Consider the following 23,659-nt stretch of genomic DNA (forward strand, 5'->3'; position numbering starts at 1 on the left):
CAATTCAAGTCAAATAAAAATCAAGTGAAATTTTTACTAAATTATCACTAAATAATTAAACTAACGGAAAAGCGAATAATAAATTCCAAGAGAATGAAAACTAGGCCTTTAGTTTCATCAAATGTTCTTCAATAAGTTTCTCCTCTAACCTCTATTCTCGTGGTCTAATTGTTAGTCTAAGACAATCATGTATTCACAAGGACCTTTCGAATCTCAAGTGACTCTAATTTATGCAATAACCCCCATATTCCTATATAAAATTTAAAAGCATAAACAACATTAAGTTTCGTCTAAATTTGACTTTTTATGGTGTTTAGGTATATTCCTATCCTAACCATAAATTAATATAAATATTAATCCTAAGATATATTAATTGGGTCTTAACTTAGGGTTTCTCTTCCAAGTTCACCTAAATTACGAAATCAATCTCAAGGGTGATCAATCTTTGAGAAGCATTAAACACAAATCAATATAAATAACTAATATGACCACAAAATCAAAGAGAAAAGAATACAACTTATATATTAACAAGAGAATCCATTAAAGGCCTAGAGAGAAAATTAGTTCATAATCCCAAAAGAAACCAATACACAAGAGTATGCAAATATATTAAAAAAGTAAGGAGAAAAGATGAAAACTGTAGATGCAGCAATCTCTTCTTTGACCAATATTTTCTTGTTGAATTAACCATCTTCTCTAAAATTTGCTTAATCTCTCTGTTGGAAACTTCAACTTGCCCATTTGTTTGAGGATGATATGTACATGATACCTTGTGACGCACACCATATTTTAACAACAATGCTGCAAATTGTTTGTTACAAAAATGTGATCCTCCATCACTAATAATCGCTCTCGGAGTTCCAAAGCGAGTAAATATATTCTTCTTCAAGAATTCAAATACCACATATGCATCATTTTTTGGGGTTGCAATGGCCTCAACCCACTTAGAAACATAATCAACTGCTAATAATATATATTTATTGCGGAATGATATCACAAACGGTCCCATGAAATCGATACCCTATACATCAAACAATTCAACCTCTAAGATATAATTTAAAGGCATCTCATTCTTTTTAGAGATATTCTCAGTCCTTTGGCATTCATCACACTTTTTCATAAATTGATGTGCATCTTTAAAGAGAGAGGGCCAGTAAAAACCTAATTGTAGAACCTTTGCAGCAGTCCTATCACCTTGAAAATGGCCATCATAAGGAGAACTATGACACTGATTCAAGATAATTTCCATCTCATGATCAGGAATACATCTTAAAATATAATCAGGCCCAAGCTTGAAAAGATAAGGCTCATCCCACAAAAAAGATTTAACCTGATGCAAAAATCTTTTCTTTTGTTGAATATTAAAATCGTTAGGGATAATATTGCTCACCAGATAGTTAACAAAGTCAGCAAACCATGAAAGTCCATCGGTGTTGACAGCCATAAGCTTTTCATCAGGAAAAGAATCATCAATGCTTTCAGAATTATCAGAATTCTCATTGTTCTCCAACCGAGATAGATGATCAGCAACTTGATTTTCAGAACCCTTTCTATCCTTGATTTCCAAATCAAATTCTTACAAGAGTAAAACCCTTCGAATTAAGCGAGGCTTTGCATCTTTCTTCTCAATCAGATATTTAGTAGCAGAGTGGTCAGTGTACATAATTACTTTTGTACCCATAAGATATGATCAAAATTTCTCAAAAGCATACACCACAACAAGTAATTTTTTCTCAGTAGTTGTATAATTTAATTGAGCACCGGAAAGTGTCTTACTTGTATAGTAAATGGAGTGAAAGATTTTATTACTTCATTGCCCAAAAACTGCTCCAAGTGCAAAGTCGCTAGCATCACACATCAACTCAAAAGGGAGGCTCCAATCCGGAGCAATGATAATTGGCGCAGAAACCAATTTTGTTTTAAGCTCCTCATATGCTGCAAGACAAGAAGTATCAAATATGAATTTAATGTCCTTCTCCAATAGGTTACACAATGGCTTTGAGATTTTAGAGAAGTCTTTGATGAATCGCCTATAGAAACCAGCATAACCAAGAAAACTTCGAACTCCCTTTACAGAACTAGGCGGAGGGAGCTTTTCAATAGTTTCCAACTTCACTCTATCGACCTCTAAGCCTTTTCTTGACACTTTATGCCCAAGAACAATGCCTTCTTACACCATGAAATGACATTTTTCCCAATTTAGCACCAAATTAGTTTCTTCACACCGTTGCAGCACTCGAGCCAAGTTACTCAAGCATGAATCAAAAGACTCACCAAGTACAAAAAAATCATCCATAAAAACTTCAACGCCCTGCTCTACCATATATGAGAGTATAGCCATTATGCATCTCTGAAAAGTAGGTGGCGTATTGCATAACCCAAATGATACTCTTCTGAAAGCAAAAGTCCCGAATGAGCATGTAAAAGTAGTCTTCTCCTAATCCTTGGGTGCTATAGCAATGTGATGATAACCAGAATACCCATCCATGAAATAATAGAATTCCTTACTTGCTAGTCTGTCCAACATTTGATCAATGAATGGTAAAGGAAAGTGATCTTTTCTCGTGGCCTTGTTCAATTTTCGGTAGTCCATGCATACCCTCCATCCTGTTACTGTCCTCGTAGGAATGAGCTCATTCTTCTCATTAGCCACAACTGTAATTCCCCCCTTTTTCGGCACACATTGAACTGGGCTAACCCAAGAGCTGTATGAGATATGATAGATGATTCATGCATCAAGCCATTTGATGATCTCCTTCTTCACCACTTCTTTTATAATCGGATTAAGCCTTCTTTAATGTTCGATACTAGGCTTGTGACCATCTTCCATTGAAATTTTATGCATGCAGAATGAAGGACTTATACCTTTGATGTTAGCAATTTTCCACATAATAGCTTTTTTAAATTCCTTCAAAACTCGCAATAACTTTTCTTCTTTTGCAACTGAAAGAGTAGAAGATATAATTATGGGCACAGTTGTATTCTCGCCGAGAAATACATACTTGAGATGCTCTGGAAGTTGTTTTAACTCCAGTTCAGGAGGCTCCTCAATAGATGGTTTTGATGTCTTGGATTTCCCTGGCATCTCAAAACTCTTGAAATTATGAAAAGTTCTCCGATAAGTAGGAAGTACATTTAGTTCCATGATAAATTCAGCAATCTCCTCAAAACTCTCATCCCCTGCTTCTTATAAAGATAACTCTAAAGCATCAGTAGTGTGATGAGCTAAAAATTGCATGTCATCTTCACCTGTGATAGCATTCAAAGAAAAACAGCTTTCCTCATCATTAGAAAACTTCATTGCAGAGAAAACATTAAAGGTGACCTAATCATCCTACACATGCATTGTTAACTCTCCTTTCTGAATGTTAATAAGAGTTCTTTCAGTAGCTAAGAATGGCCTATCAAGAAGCAATGGTATGTCTGAGTCCTCTTCCATATCAAGAAAAATAAAATCTGCAGGAAAAATGAATTTATCCACCTTTACAAAAAACATCTTCAACTATACCCCTAGGATATGCCAAAGATCTATCTGCCAACTGCAACCGAACTGATTTTGTCTTAACTTCTCCAAATCCTAGCTTCATCAAAATTGACAATGGCATTAAATTAATACTTGCTCCCAAATCACAAAAAGCTTTATCAAATTATTGTCTTCCAATAGTGCAGGGGATAGTGAAGCTCCCTGGATCTTTGAGTTTTGGAGGAAGCTTTTTCTGTAGAATAGCACTACACTCCTCAGTTAAAGCTACAGTTTCAAATTCTTCTAATCTTCTCTTTCTTGACAAAATATCCTTCATAAACTTGACATAGCTTGGCATTTGCTCCAATGCTTGGCAAAAGGAATATTTATAGAATGCTTCTTGAAGACATTCATAAATTTTTGAAATTGCTTCTCTTGTTTCCGCTTCTGCAATCTCTAAGGGAATGGAGGAGGAGGATAGACCGGTTTATTTTATGTTGGTGCATCATTCTGAGAATTGTGTAGTGCAATGGGTTCTTTATTCACCATTTTATTAGGTTCTTTACTAGATTCAGCCTCAATGTTTGCATCAACATCAATCTTCTTTGTATTTCCTTCGATTTCCTTTCCACTTCTCAAAGTAATTGCTTTGTAATGCTCCCTCCTATCATTTTTTGGATTTGGCTCAGTGTCACTAGGCAACGAACCTTGAGGACGATTATTCAGGGCACCAGCTAACTGACCCATCTACATCTCTAAAGCTCTCATCGATGTGTTTTGGATTTAAATCACAACATCTGTTTTATACATATATTGAAGAAGAAGATCTTCAGTGGTTGGCTTCTTTTCAATCTCTTGTGACCTTGGTTGTTGTTGAAAACCCGCAGGTGTATTAGACTTGTATGGCATGTTTTTGGTCTAACATTGTTACTCCATGAAAAATTGGGATAATTTCTCCATCCAGGATTATATGTATTGGAATAAAGATTATTTTGCTGGTTACTTGAATTCCCCACATAGTTCACGGTATTAGACTGTGATGCATCATGATACATCAATGGACATTGTTGAGTTGGATGTCCTTCTCCACACATATCATAGAATATTGGAGAATTCTAAACTTGTTAAACCTGGTGCACTAGTTTAAGGCTTCAAATCTTGATACCATTTTAGCTGAGAAAGATGTAAAGGGATCAACTTCATACACACTTGCCACTTTCGTTGAACTTGCTCGATCATACACCCTATAGTTGTTTGAAGTGATGTCCTCTAGAATCTCGAATGCATCTTCTGGATACTGGTTAATCAACGAACCCCTCACATCTCCATCAACTTGAGCAGCACATTGCAATATCAACCCATTATAGAATGTGTGAATCTTTTGCTGATTAGATAGCCCATAATGGGGACACTTCCTTAAGAGATCTCTGAACCTCTCATAAGCTTCATAAATAGATTTCATATCGAATTGCTGAAAATTCTGAATTTCTTTAATAAGCCGCTCTGCCTTTGCTGGAGAAAAGTACTTGTTTAGAAATTTCTCAACAAGTTGATTTCATGTAGTGATAGAGTTAATTGGTAGAGAGTCCAACCATTCCCTTGCTCTTTCATCAAGTGACTGACTGAATAGCCTCAGTCTTATAGTCTCCTCAGTAACACCATTAACCTTGAAATTATCAATAATCTCAAGAAAATTCCTCAAACGCAAAAGCGAATAATAAATTCTAATAGACTAAAAACTAGGCCTTTAATTTCATCTAATGTTCTTCAATAAGTTTCTCCTCTAACCTCTATTCTCGTGGTCTAATTGTTAGTCTAAGACAATCATGTATTCACAAGGACCTTCTGAATCTCAAGTGACTCTAATTTATGCAATAACCCTCATATTCCTATGTAAGATTTAAAAGCATAAACAGCATTAAGTTTTGTCTTAATTGGACTTCTTAGGGTGTTTAGGTATATTCCTATCCTAACCACAAATTAATATAAATATTAATCCTAGATATATTAATTGGGTCTTAACTTAGGGTTTCTCTTCCAAGTTCACCTAAATTACGAAATCAATCTCAAGTGTGATCAATCTTTGAGAAGCATTAACCACAAATCAATATAAACAACTAATACGACCACAAAAATAGAGAGAAAAGAATACAACTTATATATTAACAAGAGAATCCATTAAAGGCCTAGAGAGAAAATTAGTTCATAATCCCAAAAGAAACCAATACACTAGAGTATGTAAATATATTGAAAAAGTAAGGTGAAAAGATAAAAACTGTAGATGCAGCAATCTCCTCTTCTTCAAGCTTTTTCCTTCTTGAGCATAGCCTCCTTTTTTTCTTCTCCACGAACTTAATACCTAATAATAATATCTGATATATCTATATGTATCTAATTAATCTATTTTAATATTTTAAAGAAAATATAAATAAGTTTCCCAAACTGATTCTGTTTTCCAAATAAAATTCGTAGTTGACTTTTCTTCAGAAAGTCTGGACTTCTCCATATGAATATTGATCTCTGGACCATCTTAGATAGATAGAGAATCTCATTATCTTCGCGTGGACTGTTGAATCGCCCAATTTGGACTTCTGGAACTCAAGATATGACCCAAACAATGTAGCATGTGTGTGCAGTCCAACAAATCCGAATTATCATCTAATAAATCTCCAAAATCAGCTTTTTAATCTCCAATCCTTCGAAGTTTAGAATTCTTTGCCTCCTACAATAAAACATTATTTAATAGAAATCCAATTAAATGCAAAATATAATAAATATGAGGAATAAAATCATAAAAAATATATATAAATATATACTCTATCATTCAACTCCAAGCTGCTATACTTCTCTCTAAGGCATGATCTGGAATAATCTTCTTTCAGAGTTTATTCCTTAACTTGATGATTGTTCATAGAAAAATCCTCCAGTTTAATCTACTTAACATTTTTACAGACTCAAGAAATACAATTACAAAACACAAGTAGATTATCATACAACTTATCATTAGGGTTCTTATGATGACTTAATCTTATTATGTATAGGCATGTCTTGCACAACAGATGCTTTAATTGAGAATTTTTAGGCTACTTCAACTCAGTTATACCTTAAAAACAGAACTAGAGATAATCTATTATGATAGCAAACTTTATTTAGAAACAAAGCTAAGGAATGGTTTTGATGATTTGAGATCCCATACATCTCCGCTTCCTTTGATGTCTCAATCTTTTCCACAAATCATATGAATCAGTCTCTTTTTTGTTGATCAAGCTTCTTCTACCCCCACTGCCTAAGTAGACAATCAACATTTAAATAATATTATCAAGATTTCCACCTAAATAGCAAATTCTTTTCAATATGATGATGTTAATGTTGGGATAATAGTACAGTTTTTCAAAAGAAACGGGTAAAATTTATATATATGGCAATTTGTATATAGGTTGTTAGAATTTTGTGTAATGAGTAAAATGGTTGGTTTCTTAACCGATTAATATTTTGTGGCAAAAAAATCAAATTCCACAAGTATGTTACAATATGACGTGACTAAAGCATTCATATTTATGAAAATATAAATAATAAGAAATTGGTATGCAGTAAATGTATATATTGATACTAAATAAGAAATTAGTAGGCACTCAAAGTATAAATTGACACAAACGTATCCTAACTTTGGTAAATGCCAGATTATATATAGATTAATAAATCTGTTTAATGAATTAGTACTTGATTTCTTAACTTATTAATATTTCTTGCAACACTATAACCCGTTTTGTACAAGATTGCAAGTGGAGAGGATGTCATAAAGTCAGAATGAAAGAGAAAAATAATAAATAAAAGTGATAATGATATAAAACTGTTTATAAATTTATCACTGCTAGAGTATGAGTTATTTCCTATAAATTCTTTATAAGAAGTATGCTTGGTTACACTAAGGCTCTGTTCACTTCAGTTGAATGGAATGGTTTTGGGCTGAATGGAATGGTCATTCCGGGCTGAATTAAAAATTGGTCTGTTTGGTTGGGCCAGCGAAATGGAATCACTTATCCTAGTCCATTCTGTTTGGGCTAAAATATAACAAATCCATTCCTTTTAAAACATGCGGGACAGACTCATTCCTTTCTCGGGGCAAGCAAATTGGATCTCTGCAATTGATCTCTCGCTCTCTCTTGTTTCTCTCTCTCTCTCTCTCTCTCTCTCTCTCTCTCTCTCTCTCTCGCTCTCTCGGTAAGATATCTCTCTCCCCTACCTCTGTCTCTCCCCTCTCTCTCTATCTCTCTCGCTCTCTCTCTCTGTCCCCCCGCTCTCGCTCTCTCTCTCCCCCTCCCTTCGTCACTCCCCCCGCTCTCTCTCCACCCTCCTCACCCCCTTTCTCTCCTGTGTGTCTCTCTTGTGTGTGTATTAAATTAGATAATTTGTGATTTTTAATTATTGCATACTCAATTACCTTTGTTGTTCCTACGATTTTTGAATTTAATTTGTGATTTTTGATTATTGCACTTATAATACGATGTTCACAGGAGTACCTTTGAGAATATTGCATATCCAATTTAATGTTCCTGATGTATCTAAATCTGTGATTTTTGATTTAAGTCTCCAAATTGGTGTTTATATATTTCAAATTCAACTTGTTTGCTCATATCAAACTGTTTTATTTTATGTATTGATGTGCTGTTTATTTACTGGCCTTTTTGCTGTTTTGTTTCAATGTAGTTATGGCCCGACTTTCGTTGACTATGATTCAACATATTCGGAAGAAGAAAGCTATTTTAGTATATACACTATGGATGCGAATGGTTTTATCATTTAATGCTCTTTTCCAACTTATGTATCTCTCTCAATTGACGAGAAGAACTTTGAGAGAATGATACACAATTTTTAAGATGGAGCGAAATCAATATATACATAGGCTGATTCACGAGGGTCCTTCAAGTTGTGTAGAAAATCTTCGAATGGATAAAAGATCGTTTTATAAGTTATGTTTTATGTTGGAGTCAAGGGGTTATGTGCAAGAAAGTAGACACGTTAACGTGGTAGAAAAAGTTGCTATGTTTCTTAATATTCTAGGACACCACACAAAAATGAGAATTGTTCACACAGATTTTCAAAGATCAAAGCAGTCAATCACTAGGTATTTTCATGCGGTACTAAATGGGGTCTTGAGATTGCAAGGAGATTATTTTAAGAAACCCGAGCCAATTCAAAGCAACTCAACCGATAAAACGTGGAAACATTTTAAGGCATATGTCAAATACGCTATATTTTACATTATTTACATAAGCTCTATGACAATGTGCAACTTAATTATGTATATTTATTTATAGAATTGTTTGGGAGCTTTGGACGGGACACACATTAAGATGACTATACCCGTAGAAGATAGGCCAAAGTACAGAAATAGGAGAGGTGAAATTATGACAAATGTTCTTGGAGCTTGTTCACCTAATCTACAATTTCAGTACGTATTGACGGGTTGGGAAGGATCAGCCGCAGATGGCAGAGTCTTAAGAGATGCTATATATAGACATCGATTGATTGTCATGACCGGTAATTAATTATATTTTTATTGTTACACATTCAATAAAATAGAATACAACAATACATGACATACTTTATTTTGTAATGAAGGTACTTATTATCAAGTAGATGTTGGCTATACTAATGGGGAAGATTTTTTGGCACCTTTTAGAGGAGAAAGATATCATTTGAATGATTGGGATGACGATAATCAACCGACATCTGCCCGTGAATATTTTAATATGATGCACTCGTCAGCTAGGAATGTAATTGAGAGATGTTTTGGCATCCTAAAGAAGAGATGGGCGATTCTTAGAAGTCCATCATTCTATCCCGTGAAGACACAAAATAGGATTGTCTTAGCTTCTTGTATTCTTCACAATTACATTCGTACTGAATCAGAATTTGATCAAGCTGAAATTGAGTTTGATCAGCATAGGCCCAAGGACCCCAATGATCAAAATGAGCATGAGGCGGACGAAGATTACATCACAACTATTGGCACTTCAGATGTGTGGACTGCATTTAGAAACAACCTAGCTGACTCGATGTTTAATAATTGGAATCAGTAGATTATTTTCACTGTTATTAGACTCTGACTCGATGTTATGTTTCCTGGAAGTAAGTTGTAGCTTATTGATGTTTATCTTGTAATTGAATGGTAGTTTGACTAGTTGATGAATGTACTAGAATTAAGATGAATGGTAGTTTGGCAAGTACTTCTGTTTTTTGTGCTGTTGCTACATATATTCCCTGCATAATTTAGTCATTACTTGATATATAATTACTTGTTTCTTCTGTCTTCATTATTTATAGATGGCATCGGATACTAATACTACCATGGAAAAAGAGGATAATATTGTAGAAAGAGGTGCAGGCAGAAATAAAAGGAAGTGGAGTGAACTAGAAGATGAAAAATTGGTCGAGGCTCTTTTAGAACTTGTGAATAATGGAGCATTCAAAGCTGACAATGGTTTCAAGCCAGGATTTTTGGGGTTTTTGAAGAATTCATTGAACGTCAAACTGCCAAATTCAGGCCTAAAGGGGAAGCCGCACATTGAGTCTCGACTAAAAACTCTTAAGAAGGATTATACTATGGTTTACGACTTAAGGTATGGAAGCATTTCTGGTTTTGGTTGGAATTCCGAGAATCAACTAGTCACAGCATCAAGAGATGTATGGGCCGAATATGCCAAGGTATGTATTTCTGCAGTATCTTTCGATTAAATTAATAGATTGCTGCCTATGTAATAGTTCATATGTAATAGTTCACTTGTTTGTGGATGATCTGTTTCTGGGATAAAACAGAGGATGGTATCTTTAAAGAGGTGCAACACTTGTTCCCTTTTTTTTGCTAAATGACACTTATACTTTGCTTTCAAAATAAGAAAGTTTTTTGGAATTCTGTATGATGATCGTTGTGGGAGATACTAGTTGTACCAATAAACAATACCCCGATTTCAGATAATAGCAAGAAATATCTATCTCTCTAAGTTGTAGGTTATTAGCTACAAGACTGTGGAAAGTTTGGAGTGAATGAGTTGTTGCAAGCAATTTTATTTGTATTTGCTTAAAGTTTGTTCAGATCACCTTAGTGGTCCAAATCAGAGAGAACATTCTTGAAATAATGATGAGATAAATGTGTCATGCTGCTAGAACTAGGTAATAATTATATATAAATATTTAGATATTGAGTTATTGACGTGATCTAAAATTGCATAAATAGCTTAGCCATAGGTTGTTTGGCTATGCATGTCACGGCTATCTACCCAATCGCGTTTTATTTAACCAGCATATCGTGGAAGTAACAAACCTGAGAAATATTGTATCAATGCCGGTGACAAGTGAATCAAGCGGAACTTTTAAGGAGCCTTCTCAATTTCTTCAACTGACTCATTTCCATTTAATTGTATTCTATTACTATTTTGTTTCATCACTATTTAACTAGAAATTTCAATCATATATTGCTATTAATTTTTCTTATAAAGTCAAGTTGTTCCACTTATTTTTCTAAATTATGCAATGGTAATATTTACTTGTTAAATTTTATTAGCTCATTATTATAGTTTAAAAACCGCCCAGTCGGGCTGTTCATCTGGTCCAACTGGGTACTGGCAGTCCGGTCTGATTCAGCAAGTGGATCAGTCCTGCAGTCAGCCCGCCTGCACCCCTGTAAATCAGTCCATTTCTTGTACTGTGTAGGTATGAACCAGCCAGTTCAATCATCAGTGACAGTTTGACTATCCGCTGATCCGCATACAAATTCTAAAATATTAAAAGGTTACAATGGTAGTTATGAACCTTTAAATTGTCATCTGACTGGAGGGGCACTAACCAGATGAGATATATGCATATGTTTGTTTGCAGTCTCATGTTGGGGCTTTGAAATGGAGGACCACACCATTTCCATATTTTGATGATCTTACGCTTGTCTTCGGCAAAGATAGGGCAACTGGCCATAATGCTGAAAGTGCAATGGAGGCGGAAGAAAATGTTAATTTAGAAGAAGTTGTTGTCGCTCAAGGAGGGAATGATGAGTCAAGTATGCAAGCATCTGATGAGTCTAGTTCTAAAAGGAGTTCGAAGAGAAAGAAGGTTGATGTTGAGCAAATGGCTGAAATGATGTATAATGCTTCTAAAACGATAACAGCTGAGTTTGCGATTTCAACTAAGGTGATGGCAGCTGAATTTGCGAGTTCCACCAAGTTATTAGTTGCTGCAGAGACAGATAGGTTGGAGAAAAAGGAAAAGCTTATGGATGAGTTGTCAAAGATCTCTGATATTGATGTTGTACAAAGGTTCAAGGCTGCAAAGAAAATAACAGATAGTGAGAATTTGATGGTATTAATATTTGGAGCATGAGATATAGAGAAGAAACATCTTGTTGATGCTATACTTGCCGGTGAAATATAATCGTTATTGCAGGTATATAGTTTAATTTTTTTTTAATATTTTTTCTAGACATCATTTCCTTCCTGATATTCTTTTTATTTTTGTGAAATTTGGGAGTATGTCATGCAAGAAGTCAGGGACAAGAAGAGTCAGGACCTTCCTTTTGTACTTTATTTAATGACTTACCAATTATGTGACTCAATTGAAATGTTATTTTGTTGGTTTTACTCGTATGAATGATATCAATTTTTAATTTGGTACTCGACATTTTATGTTATGTATAGATAATTGTACTTATTTTACGGTAAATATTATTTTGTTCGAAAAGTTTCAAATATCATTTGTTCAAAATTAAAATTAATATCGAGTTTTAAAGAATTTGATTCATGTATTATAGAAAGATCAAAGTAAAGATATTAATCTTATAATACTTAAAATAAATATGACTTAAAAATAAATTAATAATATTTATTCCATTATAATCAAAGTTAAAATAAACGATTAAATACAAGAGATTCAAAAATATGTTGACCAATTTCATTTCATTTCGTCGTTGAAAATGGACAAGTGAACAAGAGAATGGAATGTTCATTCATTTCCTTCTCCATTCCATTCCTTTGCCATTCCATTCCCTATTCCATTCCATTCCTCCCCCATTCCATTCATGCGAAGTGAACACAACCTAAGCGTTCTTATATTGTAACGTTAATAATGAGTAGAGCTTTATAGAAAATGTACTTTATTCAATTAATTTGTGCAATTAAACTTTGATGTTTTCCTTGCTTGGCAGTATTATTGAATCTGTATTATAGAATCATGAAGATTCCAGATAATTAAATAAGTGATTTTAGACCCAAAATCAATGAGGGAGCAATTCTTGAAAACACATTATGTTTAACTTTTGCCAATTTCCCTCTATTTCTCCTATGTTTTGTCATTCCATTTTCCGTCACATTGGCTTCGTCACTACTAGAAAAACGTCAATAGACATCGGTTAAAAACCGATGTCTATGTATGTAAAAATCCGATGTCTTCGTGGGTGATGTTAAAGACCCCCCATTTAACATCGGTTTTAAACTGATGTTAAATAGAGCATAAAACATCAGTTCCAAGTTTAAAACCGATTTCTATATCTTGATATTAAATTTCCCATGCATATCTAATCTTCATATATCATCATAATATGATATTTTTATCAATTTAAATATATGTGAGCTAAGCAAAATCTTTCAATTTAAACAATAAACTGATGTTACTAGTACCAGTAACAACAGTTTTCATCAAACAACTGATGTTAATAGTACCTTTGACATCGGTTCTTCATTGGTAACTGATGTCTATTTTTGACAAACTGATGTCTATGATGCTTAATAACATCAGTTTTTTGTTTCAAGTTTTTTTTTGCTGTAGTCTTTAACATCGGTTTTTACTGATGTCAATGGTCAACTAGAACTGATGTATCAAGCTTTGATAGACATCATTTTTTTATTTTGTAGCAGATGTTTATAGTATTACATTAACACCAGTTTTATGTCAAAAAAATGATGATAAATGGCTTTGTTTTAAAATTAGTTGGTTTGTATAAAATGATGTCTGATCACCTGTTTTATCCATGCAAAAATCAGAAACACAGATGCCAAAAAAATGCCAGAAAACCAAGCAATTGCCATTTAACAACCAAATTCAGCTCCAATATTTACCAAACTATCATTCAATCTCCAACCATCCAAATTAACATCCCAATCTCCAAACATCCAAATTATCATCCCACCATACTAGCTACATAGTTTCAAATCTAAACCACCAAACATGAAGTACTAGACATTCATCCATAATCTTTTCTAATTACTAGTTACAATCCGAATACATGTAACCAAAATAAAGGTGTTTTTCAGATTGCAATATAGGTACCAGTCGCCAAGCTAGAGTCACCAACAACTACATGATGGATTGGATATAATCAAGCGTCTCATAGCGAACGATGTCAAGGTCCTCCTCTGTATAAGACTTGCGACTCTTGGAGGCCCACTGGAACACAAATAAACCTATGTCATTCCTCAACCAACTGAAAAGTAATATTCATAGAATTAAGAAAAGTAAAAAATATACCTTGTCTAGCAGCTTCATCTCCTGGTCCTCAATTAAATCTTTCATATATCGCATGACCACATATCCACATTCTGTGCCACCTGGTTGTTTAGGGCATCCCTATACATTCCAATAAATTGTTGACAATTAGTGACATCGAAGATTAATCATAATTCCATATTTTACAAAAATTAAAAATTAAAAAAATCGACTAAATACTCACAACAAGGTTTTTAATTTTGGGATTCTTGTTTACCCGTCCTTCTTGAGCATTATAAGATCTCACTGCCCTGTAAATGTTATAATTATAAAATACAGTATCAAATCAGTCAATTACCGATTACATTCAATATATAATTGTAAATTGAAGTAAAAAATTACCGCATTAAAGCCTTTTCAAGGTCCTGGGGATGAGGATGATGAGGCAATGGATTAAGGATGAAAATTTCTGATTCCCAAAACACAATTAAAATCCAATGTAAACTGTTTTCATTATAAACAAATTAAAGTGAGCAAAATGTAATTTAAAAAATACATATCCGACAATTTTATATACATTATAATTAATTTACCAACAACTATATGACTAATCAAGGCCATACAATATTTTAAAATAGGACGCACAAAAAGAGACATACTTGTAGTTATAAGGCATAAAGTTCATCCGAAGAACTCCATCTTTCAGCCTTTGCACAACATATTCATTAAATTCATCATTCAACTTGTATGTGGACGGATGAAGAAAAGCAAACATCGATGACAAATCTCTACCCGGCCTATCCCGAAACACTGAATACAAATACCTAAAAAATAAAAAAAATACAAATTACATTTTCTGCAAATAGATCATTACTATATAAAATGAGACCAGATTCTAAAAAAGTATAAAAAGAAGCTTACGCCATGTATGTTGATATAGCAGACTGTCCAATCATTTTAAACTCTAGCAATTCAAGTATGTTCTCATGAAGCAAATATATAGTTCTTTCAATTCCAAAGATTTGAAAATCACATGGAACCGGTATCGAATTTCCACTTTCCTTCATCACTGTCGATGCAAATTTGTACAAAAGCCTAAAGCGAGGAGGCACATTATCCTTTGGCTTCACAGAATTAAATGCATTATGCATTCTTTGCACCTCACTCACATTCTGCGCATTTTTCCTTTTCTGTAAATAAATATTTAAGCATATAACCGGTATTATTCACTTTAGTGCAAATTTTTACAACCTCCTAAAAATAATGACACTTGGTTTGTAATTAAATTATATACCTCGGAACCAGTAGTGGAGGTGTATATGATCATGTCTTTGGGCCATGCCAAATGAGAACCGATGGCTTGCTGGACGGTTTCTATCTCACCAACCACAGGAACAGGCACCAAAGCATTGTCCTGGATGCTTCCGTCCACCCCAACACGAACAAATCCTGGTTCTAGAGGCACTCCATGAACTGCTCTACTCATTCCATCTCCGTCATCAAAAACAACACCAAAAGTTACCTTGTTATCAATGCTCTCCACTGCCATTTCATATTTGCGAGGACCCTATAGTTTATAATTATAAATCAAAATAGACACTATCGGCTCAAACAATTTAATAACATGCAATATTATCATAGAAATCAATCAAGTATACACTGTAATTGTATACCTTTTGTCCCGGTGGACCAGGAGGAGGAATAATAACAACAAAATATGCACCATCTTTATCCTCAACGGTCATCAATTCATCTTCCATCAAATCTTTTGCAACTTTCCTTCTGTTCTTTTGTTCTTGTTCTTTTACCCCAGGACAACTTGCTTTTTAGACATTGGTGAATGTAGATTGCCCCCAGCAACCAAAGCTTTCAACTCAGCAATTTGCAACTCAAGATTATGAAACTGCTCTTTGGTAACGTGATTTCTTGTCTGTTTCGGTAAATCGAAGTACAATGTTGGAGGTATGAAGTTTTCAACCCCACGAACCCTTCCCGCATGCTCGGGAGTTTCCAATACAGTGGTGAGTACATCATTAGTTCCATCCGGCTTGAATTCACCATTTCTTTGCTTTTCGAGTAAGGAATCCTGTTAAAACCATGAGAGTAATTAGGTATGATTGGAAAATTAAAGAAGCAAAAAATTATAATAAGTCTTACAATTTGTTGAATTTTTTCTGCCAGTTCTGGGTCAAGAGTCCCATCTTCTGTCATACGGGCTTTTTTCCACATAATTGCCCTATCTGGCCTTTCTTCAGGCTCCAACCTCCCCGAGCGTTTCTACAAAAATTAAGATACATTCATAAAATTGAAAATATGAATACTACAAGAAAAATGATAAGACTCTTACTTCTTCTTCTTCCAATCCGATGTATCCTTTTCTTGACACTCGGTGTGGATATTTCCGTTGTCCCACTCTTTCACTCTGTTTTTTATTCTCTTCCTGTATACAAAATAAATCTTGTTGATTACTGTATTTTTACAATTAAATCTACTCCCAAAAAATCAAAAAAAAATATGGTCCTAAATTTAAATATATATATATATGTAAGTAATGCATACCTCCCACTCTTTTGTGACTCTAGCTGCAACAAATCGTCTCCATGCTTTCTTCCCGACAAAAGCATATTGCTTTGGTGGCTTCTGTAGCTTCTTCTTCTGCCCAACAAAAGGCATCACATGTTTCGCTGTCAATTTAGCCTTAAAATTTCTCCATTTTGCGCCTGCCGACTGTAGAATCCTCTTCCGACTTTCAGGAATCAGTTCGAACGTATCCTGAAGCACAAATTTAACAAGTTCAGACAGTGCAAATTTTTTTAAATAAAAACCATGAGATTAATGTCAATTGCGATTGTAAATGACATACCTCAAGATCATTCCATATTTTTTGTTTCAGTTCAGGGTCAACCTTTGGCCAAGTCGGAATGTCAATTGGCACCATTGTCCTTGCCAGCATACCTATGTAGGACTGCAGTTTGTGTCGTTCGTCTCCAACTGGAACTGCAACTCGATTGAACCGCAAATTCAATTTCTCTCCCCGCGCTTTCTTCATCACCACTTTGTGCATAGCACAAACGCCTCGTGCTGCTCCAGATGTCCTGCTTTTGGTAGATTGTGTAGTACTTTCAGTGGGTTGTGGAGCTGTCTGCTGGGGAACAATGGTGTCCGCTAGAGCAACCGGGTTAGGATTTGGTACCGCTGGAACAATGGTGTCCGCTGGAACAATGTGATTTTCATCCAATGATTCTTTAGACTATTTTTTAGATTTTTTTCCTTTCTTTACCATATTTCCTGCATTAACCAAAAGGAGTAGGAATAATAGATAAGATTATCATCATACTAGGATTATCATAATCATTCTAGCACAACACACATCTAATGCAAGATATATAATTAACTACACAATCGCCTTTTCAACGTATAACAACATACAGCAGAACACATAAAGCATTTACATATTTTTATCAGTTGCTTCTACAAATTCTAATACTTACACTCATAATAAAACTCCAAGTAATAAAACTCCAAGTAATTATATCATATTTTTAGCATTTCATACATATCATACAACAAATTTTTAATCCTTGGATCGCTTCTTCAGCCAGATTCCTTCGCCATCCTTTCTTTTATTGCCAGCATTAGACTCTTCGTCGTCATCAACACCAGAATCAACTATGGGGATGTTAGAGCAGAATGGAGGGTTTTCTAGAATTGTGTCTCCAAGATCATCATCATTGTATATCTCGTGATAGTCTCTAGTTGTTGAGGTCAATACGACTGACCAGTTGGAATCAACGGGATCTTCGACATAGAAAACTTGTTTCACTTGATCAATGGACACATATTTGTCATTCTTGTGGCCTTGTCGACTAAGGTCCACAAGTGTGAAGCCAAGTTCATCAGCCTTGACGCCTCTGTCACAGTCTACCCATTTGCACAAGAACAACGGGGCTTTAAATGAGTGGTAATCCAATTCCCATATTTCTTCAATCCTCCCGTAAAATGTCATATCACTCTCTACGGGATTTAAATCCTTAGCACTAGAAACTTGGACAGTCTTAGCAACTAACGAGACTCCACTATTTTGAACAACCCTAGCATCGTCTCGCTCCTTTGTGAAGTATCGGATTCCGTCAACTAGATAGCCATCATAAGTCAAAACAGTAAATGATGGTTTTCCTGCTAGCCACCTTATCGTTTCAGAAACACCTTCGACTTTCTCGTTCAATTCAGTCATAACTTTGTTCTCAAACCAATCAGCAAATAGCCTATTATGCTCCCCAATCATCCACTGAATAGTCTTTTTTTTTCCTTCATAAATTTTTTCAAGCAACTCCTTATGCATCCTTTGAAAATACATAAATTTTTTGGTTACAAACTAAAATAATGCTTATACAAAATTAATCAATAAAAGAAAAAGAAAAGTGACTTACTTAATATATGGAAACACTTCACTGTTGTTTAAGAGGACGTGTAAATGCGCCTCATCTCGTTCTTTCTCTTCAACAGATTTAACTGTTGCAGCCGATAATGGACCAGAAAGTTTACCTTGGTCCTTCGGAAGTCCGGCAGTTGTCAAACTATTTCTAGAAAACTCAGCGCAAAATTCTACAGATTCTTCTTTCAAGTATGCTTCGGCTATACAACCTTCTGGAAAATAACGATTTCGCACGTAACTTTTCAACACTTTATTAAAACGCTCAAATGGATACATCCATCTATAGAAAACTGGTCCACATAAACGCAATTCCCTGACCAGGTGTACTATTAGATGTATCATTATATCAAAAAAAGAAGGCGGAAATATTTTTTCGAGCTCACATAAGGTTAATACCACATCAGCTTGCAATTTATCAAGTTTTGATACGTCAACAATTTTGTTGCACAAAGTGTTGAAAGAGAAGCAGAGTCTTATTATGCTAACTCTAACATTCTTCGGAAGTACAGAACGAATTGCGACCGGGAGTAATTGTTGAAGGAGTACATGGCAGTCGTGAGTCTTCATCCCAAATATCTTTAAATCTGCCATGGATACACAATTTCTGATGTTTGAGGAATGCCCATATGGCAACTTCATTGATGAGAGTGATTTCAACACTTTTCTTTTTTCAGCTTTTGTTAGAGTAAAACTAGAAGGAGGCAGATAAGTTCTTTTTTCTCCTACTTCTGGAGCTAAATCAGTTCTAACCCCCATTTCCATCATATCTAGCCGAGATGCCTCACTATCTTTGGACTTGTGTTTTAAATTCAGTAACGTCCCAACTAGACTATCGCACACATTTTTCTCAATATGCATAATATCGAGGCAGTGACGAACGTGATGGAATTTTGTATACTCGAGGCCTAAATTCGAAAGAGTCTTATTTGCTTCATATGTGTTAACAGGTAATGCATTATCCTGAGGTAGGAATGAGCCAACTGTAGAGAGAAGATCGCTAAATACGCTATCACTCACACCGAATCTCGCTTTCCAGTTATGTAATTTTAACACCGAATCTAATTTTGTGAAGTCGCTGCCCTCAAATAAAGGTTGTTGAGCATCGGCCACAAACCTCTTAAAATCATGCGAGTCTTTCTCGTAGTCATCGCCCCCTGATTTACCCCCCAGATTACGATATGCTGCTTCACAAACCACAGCAGCTTGTGAAGCACCAGCAGCCGCCGCTTCCGATGCAGCAGCCGCTTTTGATGCAGCTTCAAAGGCTGATTTGAATGCATCTGCATTCTGCTCCTCTTCATGAGGAGGCACTGTGCTACCAACAGACGACCTACCAGTCTTGGATCTATGCCAAATCCAATCAATATACCCAAGACTAAAACCATTCTCGTAGAGATGACCCCTTATTACTTTGACCGGAAATTTTTTGAAATTAACACATTTACAGCAGGGGCAAGGTATTTTTTTAGGATTTTTACAATTTTCTTCGGCGTAAATCAAAAACTTTTCAACCCCGACTTCATATTCCAATGAATCCCTCTCTTTTGAAATCCAATCTTTCTCCATATTCGTAGGATAATCTATTTCCTACCTAATTTCCATATCAAATATTTCAAAAAAACAACGTACACTGATTGATTAAAATGATGAAACGAAACACAGAACAAAGCTGAGCACGCCACTAGACAATAAACATAGCAAATTAATATAATTTGTAATGAGCAGAATTAACCACCACCCGACGCCGATGCTCATAAAGAATTAGCTTCCATAGGCCAAGAAAACTCTATTCACATGCTAACTATCATTTCTCAAACAAGAATCAGAACTTTTAGTGGGTTTATTAAGTACTTGCTCAAAGATTACATTCCCAAACCAACCACTTCTGCTTTTCTAACTCCTCCCAGGTAACCCTTCTTCTCTACCAGGTAATTATTTTCTTTATAAGCACCATATGTATGTGTTGGTGAAGTGTTCTTTTATAAAATTTTTTATTCCAAGTATGACATCAAAAATCAAAGTTGATTTTTATTACTGAAAAGGTAATGTCATTATCCTTTTCAGTAATCTGCTTGTATCGATTTGGTAGTACAAGACAGGGCATGCATTTTAATGTTTACATTATACTATCAATAGATGAAAGATGTTTACATTATACTATAAATTCAACACAGAACCATCTTCCTGTCATTTTATATGTAAAATATATGCTGTAACAACATATACAGAACAAAAAGCGAATTTCGTCTATCATCCCCTTACTATAAAATAATGTTTACATTATTTAACTGAAAATAACATGCATTTTCTAGAGAAAACAGAGAAAAGAGCAACAAAAATCCTATCATTTAAACAAAATAAAATAAACAAAGACACAGGCATAAGCAAATTAGGGTCTGCTATATGACAAACAACTAATATGTAACAAGCAACTCAAACAAGCAGATGCAGATAGTTTAAGCTTAAACTAATTAAAAATTAAAAAATTAGGGTTTCAAATTGAAACCCCCAATTCTGAAATTAGGGTTTAAAACTTACCTAATTCAAGCTTTAACCTCCAACTTAGCTTCAATCTCCGACTTGAACTACAACCTTAAACTCTGAGTTGAACTTCAACTCCGACTTTGACTTAATGCAATGAAACCCCCAAATCTACGAGAGCAATGAGGGAAATGAGAGCAACCTTGATGAGAGCAGCAAGGTGAAATCTACACAGGAAAGTGAAATGAGAGCTGGGAGAGGGATAAAATGAGAGATGAGAGAGTGATGAACTGAGAGATGAGAGAGTGATGAGGGATAAAATGTTTTTGTTTGTTTTTGTTTTCAGTTTTCAGTTTTTGATTTTAATTTTAATTTTTTTTAATAAAAAAGAGGGGGAAGATGTGGGTGAAAAAAGGGGGAATATTTTACAAAGTCAAAAAACAAGGGGGGGGGAACACTTGGAGGGAATGAATAATTTGGTTAAGGGGGGAACGGGGAAGGTGCGTTAATTAATTTTTTTAAAACAGACATATAAAATCGGTTGTGCTAAACAACTGATGTTTATAACAACAAAAGACATCGGTTGCCAAAAACCGATGTAGAAAACACCTTTTACATCGGTCAGAAAAGCAACCGATGTCTAAGAGGTGATGTCTATTCTACTTTTTCTAGTAGTGCGTGCTACTGCCACAATGGTACAAAAGTCCTGATGGAGGTGGAAGCAATGATAAATTATTTTTATTATTATTACTTTGCACATTTTAGTCACAATGCAAATGTTAATTTTTTGAGTATTTATTGAATTTTAATGTATAGACATAGGGGCACGTGGTTACGGATCAATGGTGGATGTGAAGCCATACAGGACGAGAAATGGGGCAGTGAGTCCGATTTTGTTCAAAGATGATGAAGGTTGTGGGGCTTGCTGCAAGGTCAGGTGTGGACATGTCTATTTATGCCCACAAAACAATCATTATCACTAATACATCACCCTAAAGGTAAAAAATTATTATAATCCAAGCAGTTGATTGAATTACAATAATAGGATCATGAGAGACCTATGTACATAAAATAATGAAACAAAAAACCCTACTCTTTTGAGGTGTCTACATGAATATTAGATTAATCTAGGTGATTGCAAAGTTAGACCTTAATAAGAAAACTAGAAAACTAGAGATAATGAAACTCAGCATGGGAATAATTGCAGAAAATATGTCCTGTCAAAATATTTTATTTTTGTAGGTTAAAGTTGATCTTCTGAATTTTCTTATGTTTAGTTGTTCGTGTAATTATACAACGGTCAACCACTTTTATATATTTCTTATTTGTGCAATTACACTGTGCTGGCGTGTATTTGTCACACAAAAGTGTTGGGATCCTTTCAACAATATTTGATGTTGGAGCTGTTGGAGAATTACTGACTGATTTTATTTTTAATAAGTGAAGAAATTAACACTAGCTTGCAATGTATGTATATCCAGCTTGACTTAAGCTCATACTCAGGGCTAAAAGCTGCACAAAAGTGCAGAATGAAGTGCAAAATTAAGGTTTGCAACCAAATAATCAACTTAACCGAAAAGGTACTCAATTTTTTTGGTTGCAATTGAGATTGCATCGGCTTGCATTTGAGGTTGCTGCATGTTGCATCGGTTCCTCCGGGTTGCAAAACCGTATTTTTGCAAAAAAAAATTGTAAAATCTTATTTTTAAAAATTAAAATTAAATAAAATAATTGTATTTTTGTAAAAAAAGAAAATGATTTTTTTTAAAAAAAACTCATTTTAATTACTTAATAGGACTCATTTAATTGTTTCACAATTTAAACAGCAACGACAAAAGCTAATGGGTTTGTAGTAAGAAAAGAAAAGTAAAGAAATGTTAATAAAAATTTTAATTGTAGTCATTTCAATTTAAATTCAAATTTTCATTCTTTCTACATAACGTATTTTATTAGATAAAAAGAAAATTTAATTATTATGCTTAAAATTGCCGGTATAAATCTTAAATCTCATTCCTTATAAATTCGAATGTCTTTTACTTTAAATATATATAAAAGATAACTATTAAAAATTAAAATTACAAAATATATACAAATTATTTTAAAGAAAAAATTAACATCACAAAATAATTTAAAACAAATAAAAAATGATCTAGGATACAATATTATTTTACGTATTTATTTAATAAACAAATAAATCATAAATCCAACATAAATACAAACTCTTGCTATTTTAGTTCAACTACAAATTTATACTCGCATAATATAATAAAATATTATACTAATGTTAAAGCATTACATTTCACACATCCACACTTAATTTTTTATTTATACCTATGTTTCCTAAAAATTATATATATCATTTGATAAGTAAGAAAATATGTAATTAAATTAGAAAACTAAAATAATTATAAATATAACGTATTTCGTTAAATCGAATTTTCAATAACATTACAATTTAGTTACATGATTCATTTTGAATTCCATAAAGAAAAGTTAAATATTTTGATAAGCTAAGTTGCATTCTTGGTTTATATTACTTTGATTATCTGATTATCAACTACTTTTATAGGAAAAAGTTGTCATTACGAAACACTAAAAATTTGTCAACACTCACACAAAATATAAATCCGGAAGAAAATTAAAGTTGTGTAAATTCAACTTAAATTTTAAAATTATTGACTAAAATATAAACACTAACACATAAAAAAATGCATCAAAATAAAAAAATGATATTTAAAAAATAAATTAACTCAAAACATACCTAAAAAATAGTTCAAAATATTCTGTTAATTGAACTAGCATCTACATTG

At 34.0% G+C, this 23,659-nt stretch overlaps 1 protein-coding gene across 1 annotated transcript; it reads left to right on the forward strand.

Moving 5' to 3' along the window:
* The first annotated feature begins 9,797 nt into the window (after window positions 1-9,797).
* LOC141687421 (uncharacterized) lies at window positions 9,798-12,016 on the forward strand. Its single transcript, XM_074492693.1, has 2 exons — window positions 9,798-10,171; window positions 11,342-12,016. Exons 1-2 carry the CDS (start codon window positions 9,815-9,817, stop codon window positions 11,834-11,836), a joined length of 852 nt encoding a protein of 283 aa, XP_074348794.1. The 5' UTR covers window positions 9,798-9,814; the 3' UTR covers window positions 11,837-12,016.
* Window positions 12,017-23,659: the final 11,643 nt, after the last annotated feature.

This window comes from Apium graveolens, chromosome 9 (assembly GCF_009905375.1).
Source record: "Apium graveolens cultivar Ventura chromosome 9, ASM990537v1, whole genome shotgun sequence".
Lineage (NCBI taxonomy): Eukaryota > Viridiplantae > Streptophyta > Magnoliopsida > Apiales > Apiaceae > Apium > Apium graveolens.

Excerpts from the sequence above, each read along its gene's own strand:
- LOC141687421 (XM_074492693.1), top strand. The coding sequence starts at position 9,815 with ATGGAAAAAGAGGATAATATTGTAGAAAGAGGTGCAGGCAGAAATAAA. Across the intron at positions 10,172-11,341 it reads TATGGGCCGAATATGCCAAG|TCTCATGTTGGGGCTTTGAA; the intron begins GTATGTATTTCT and ends GTTTGTTTGCAG.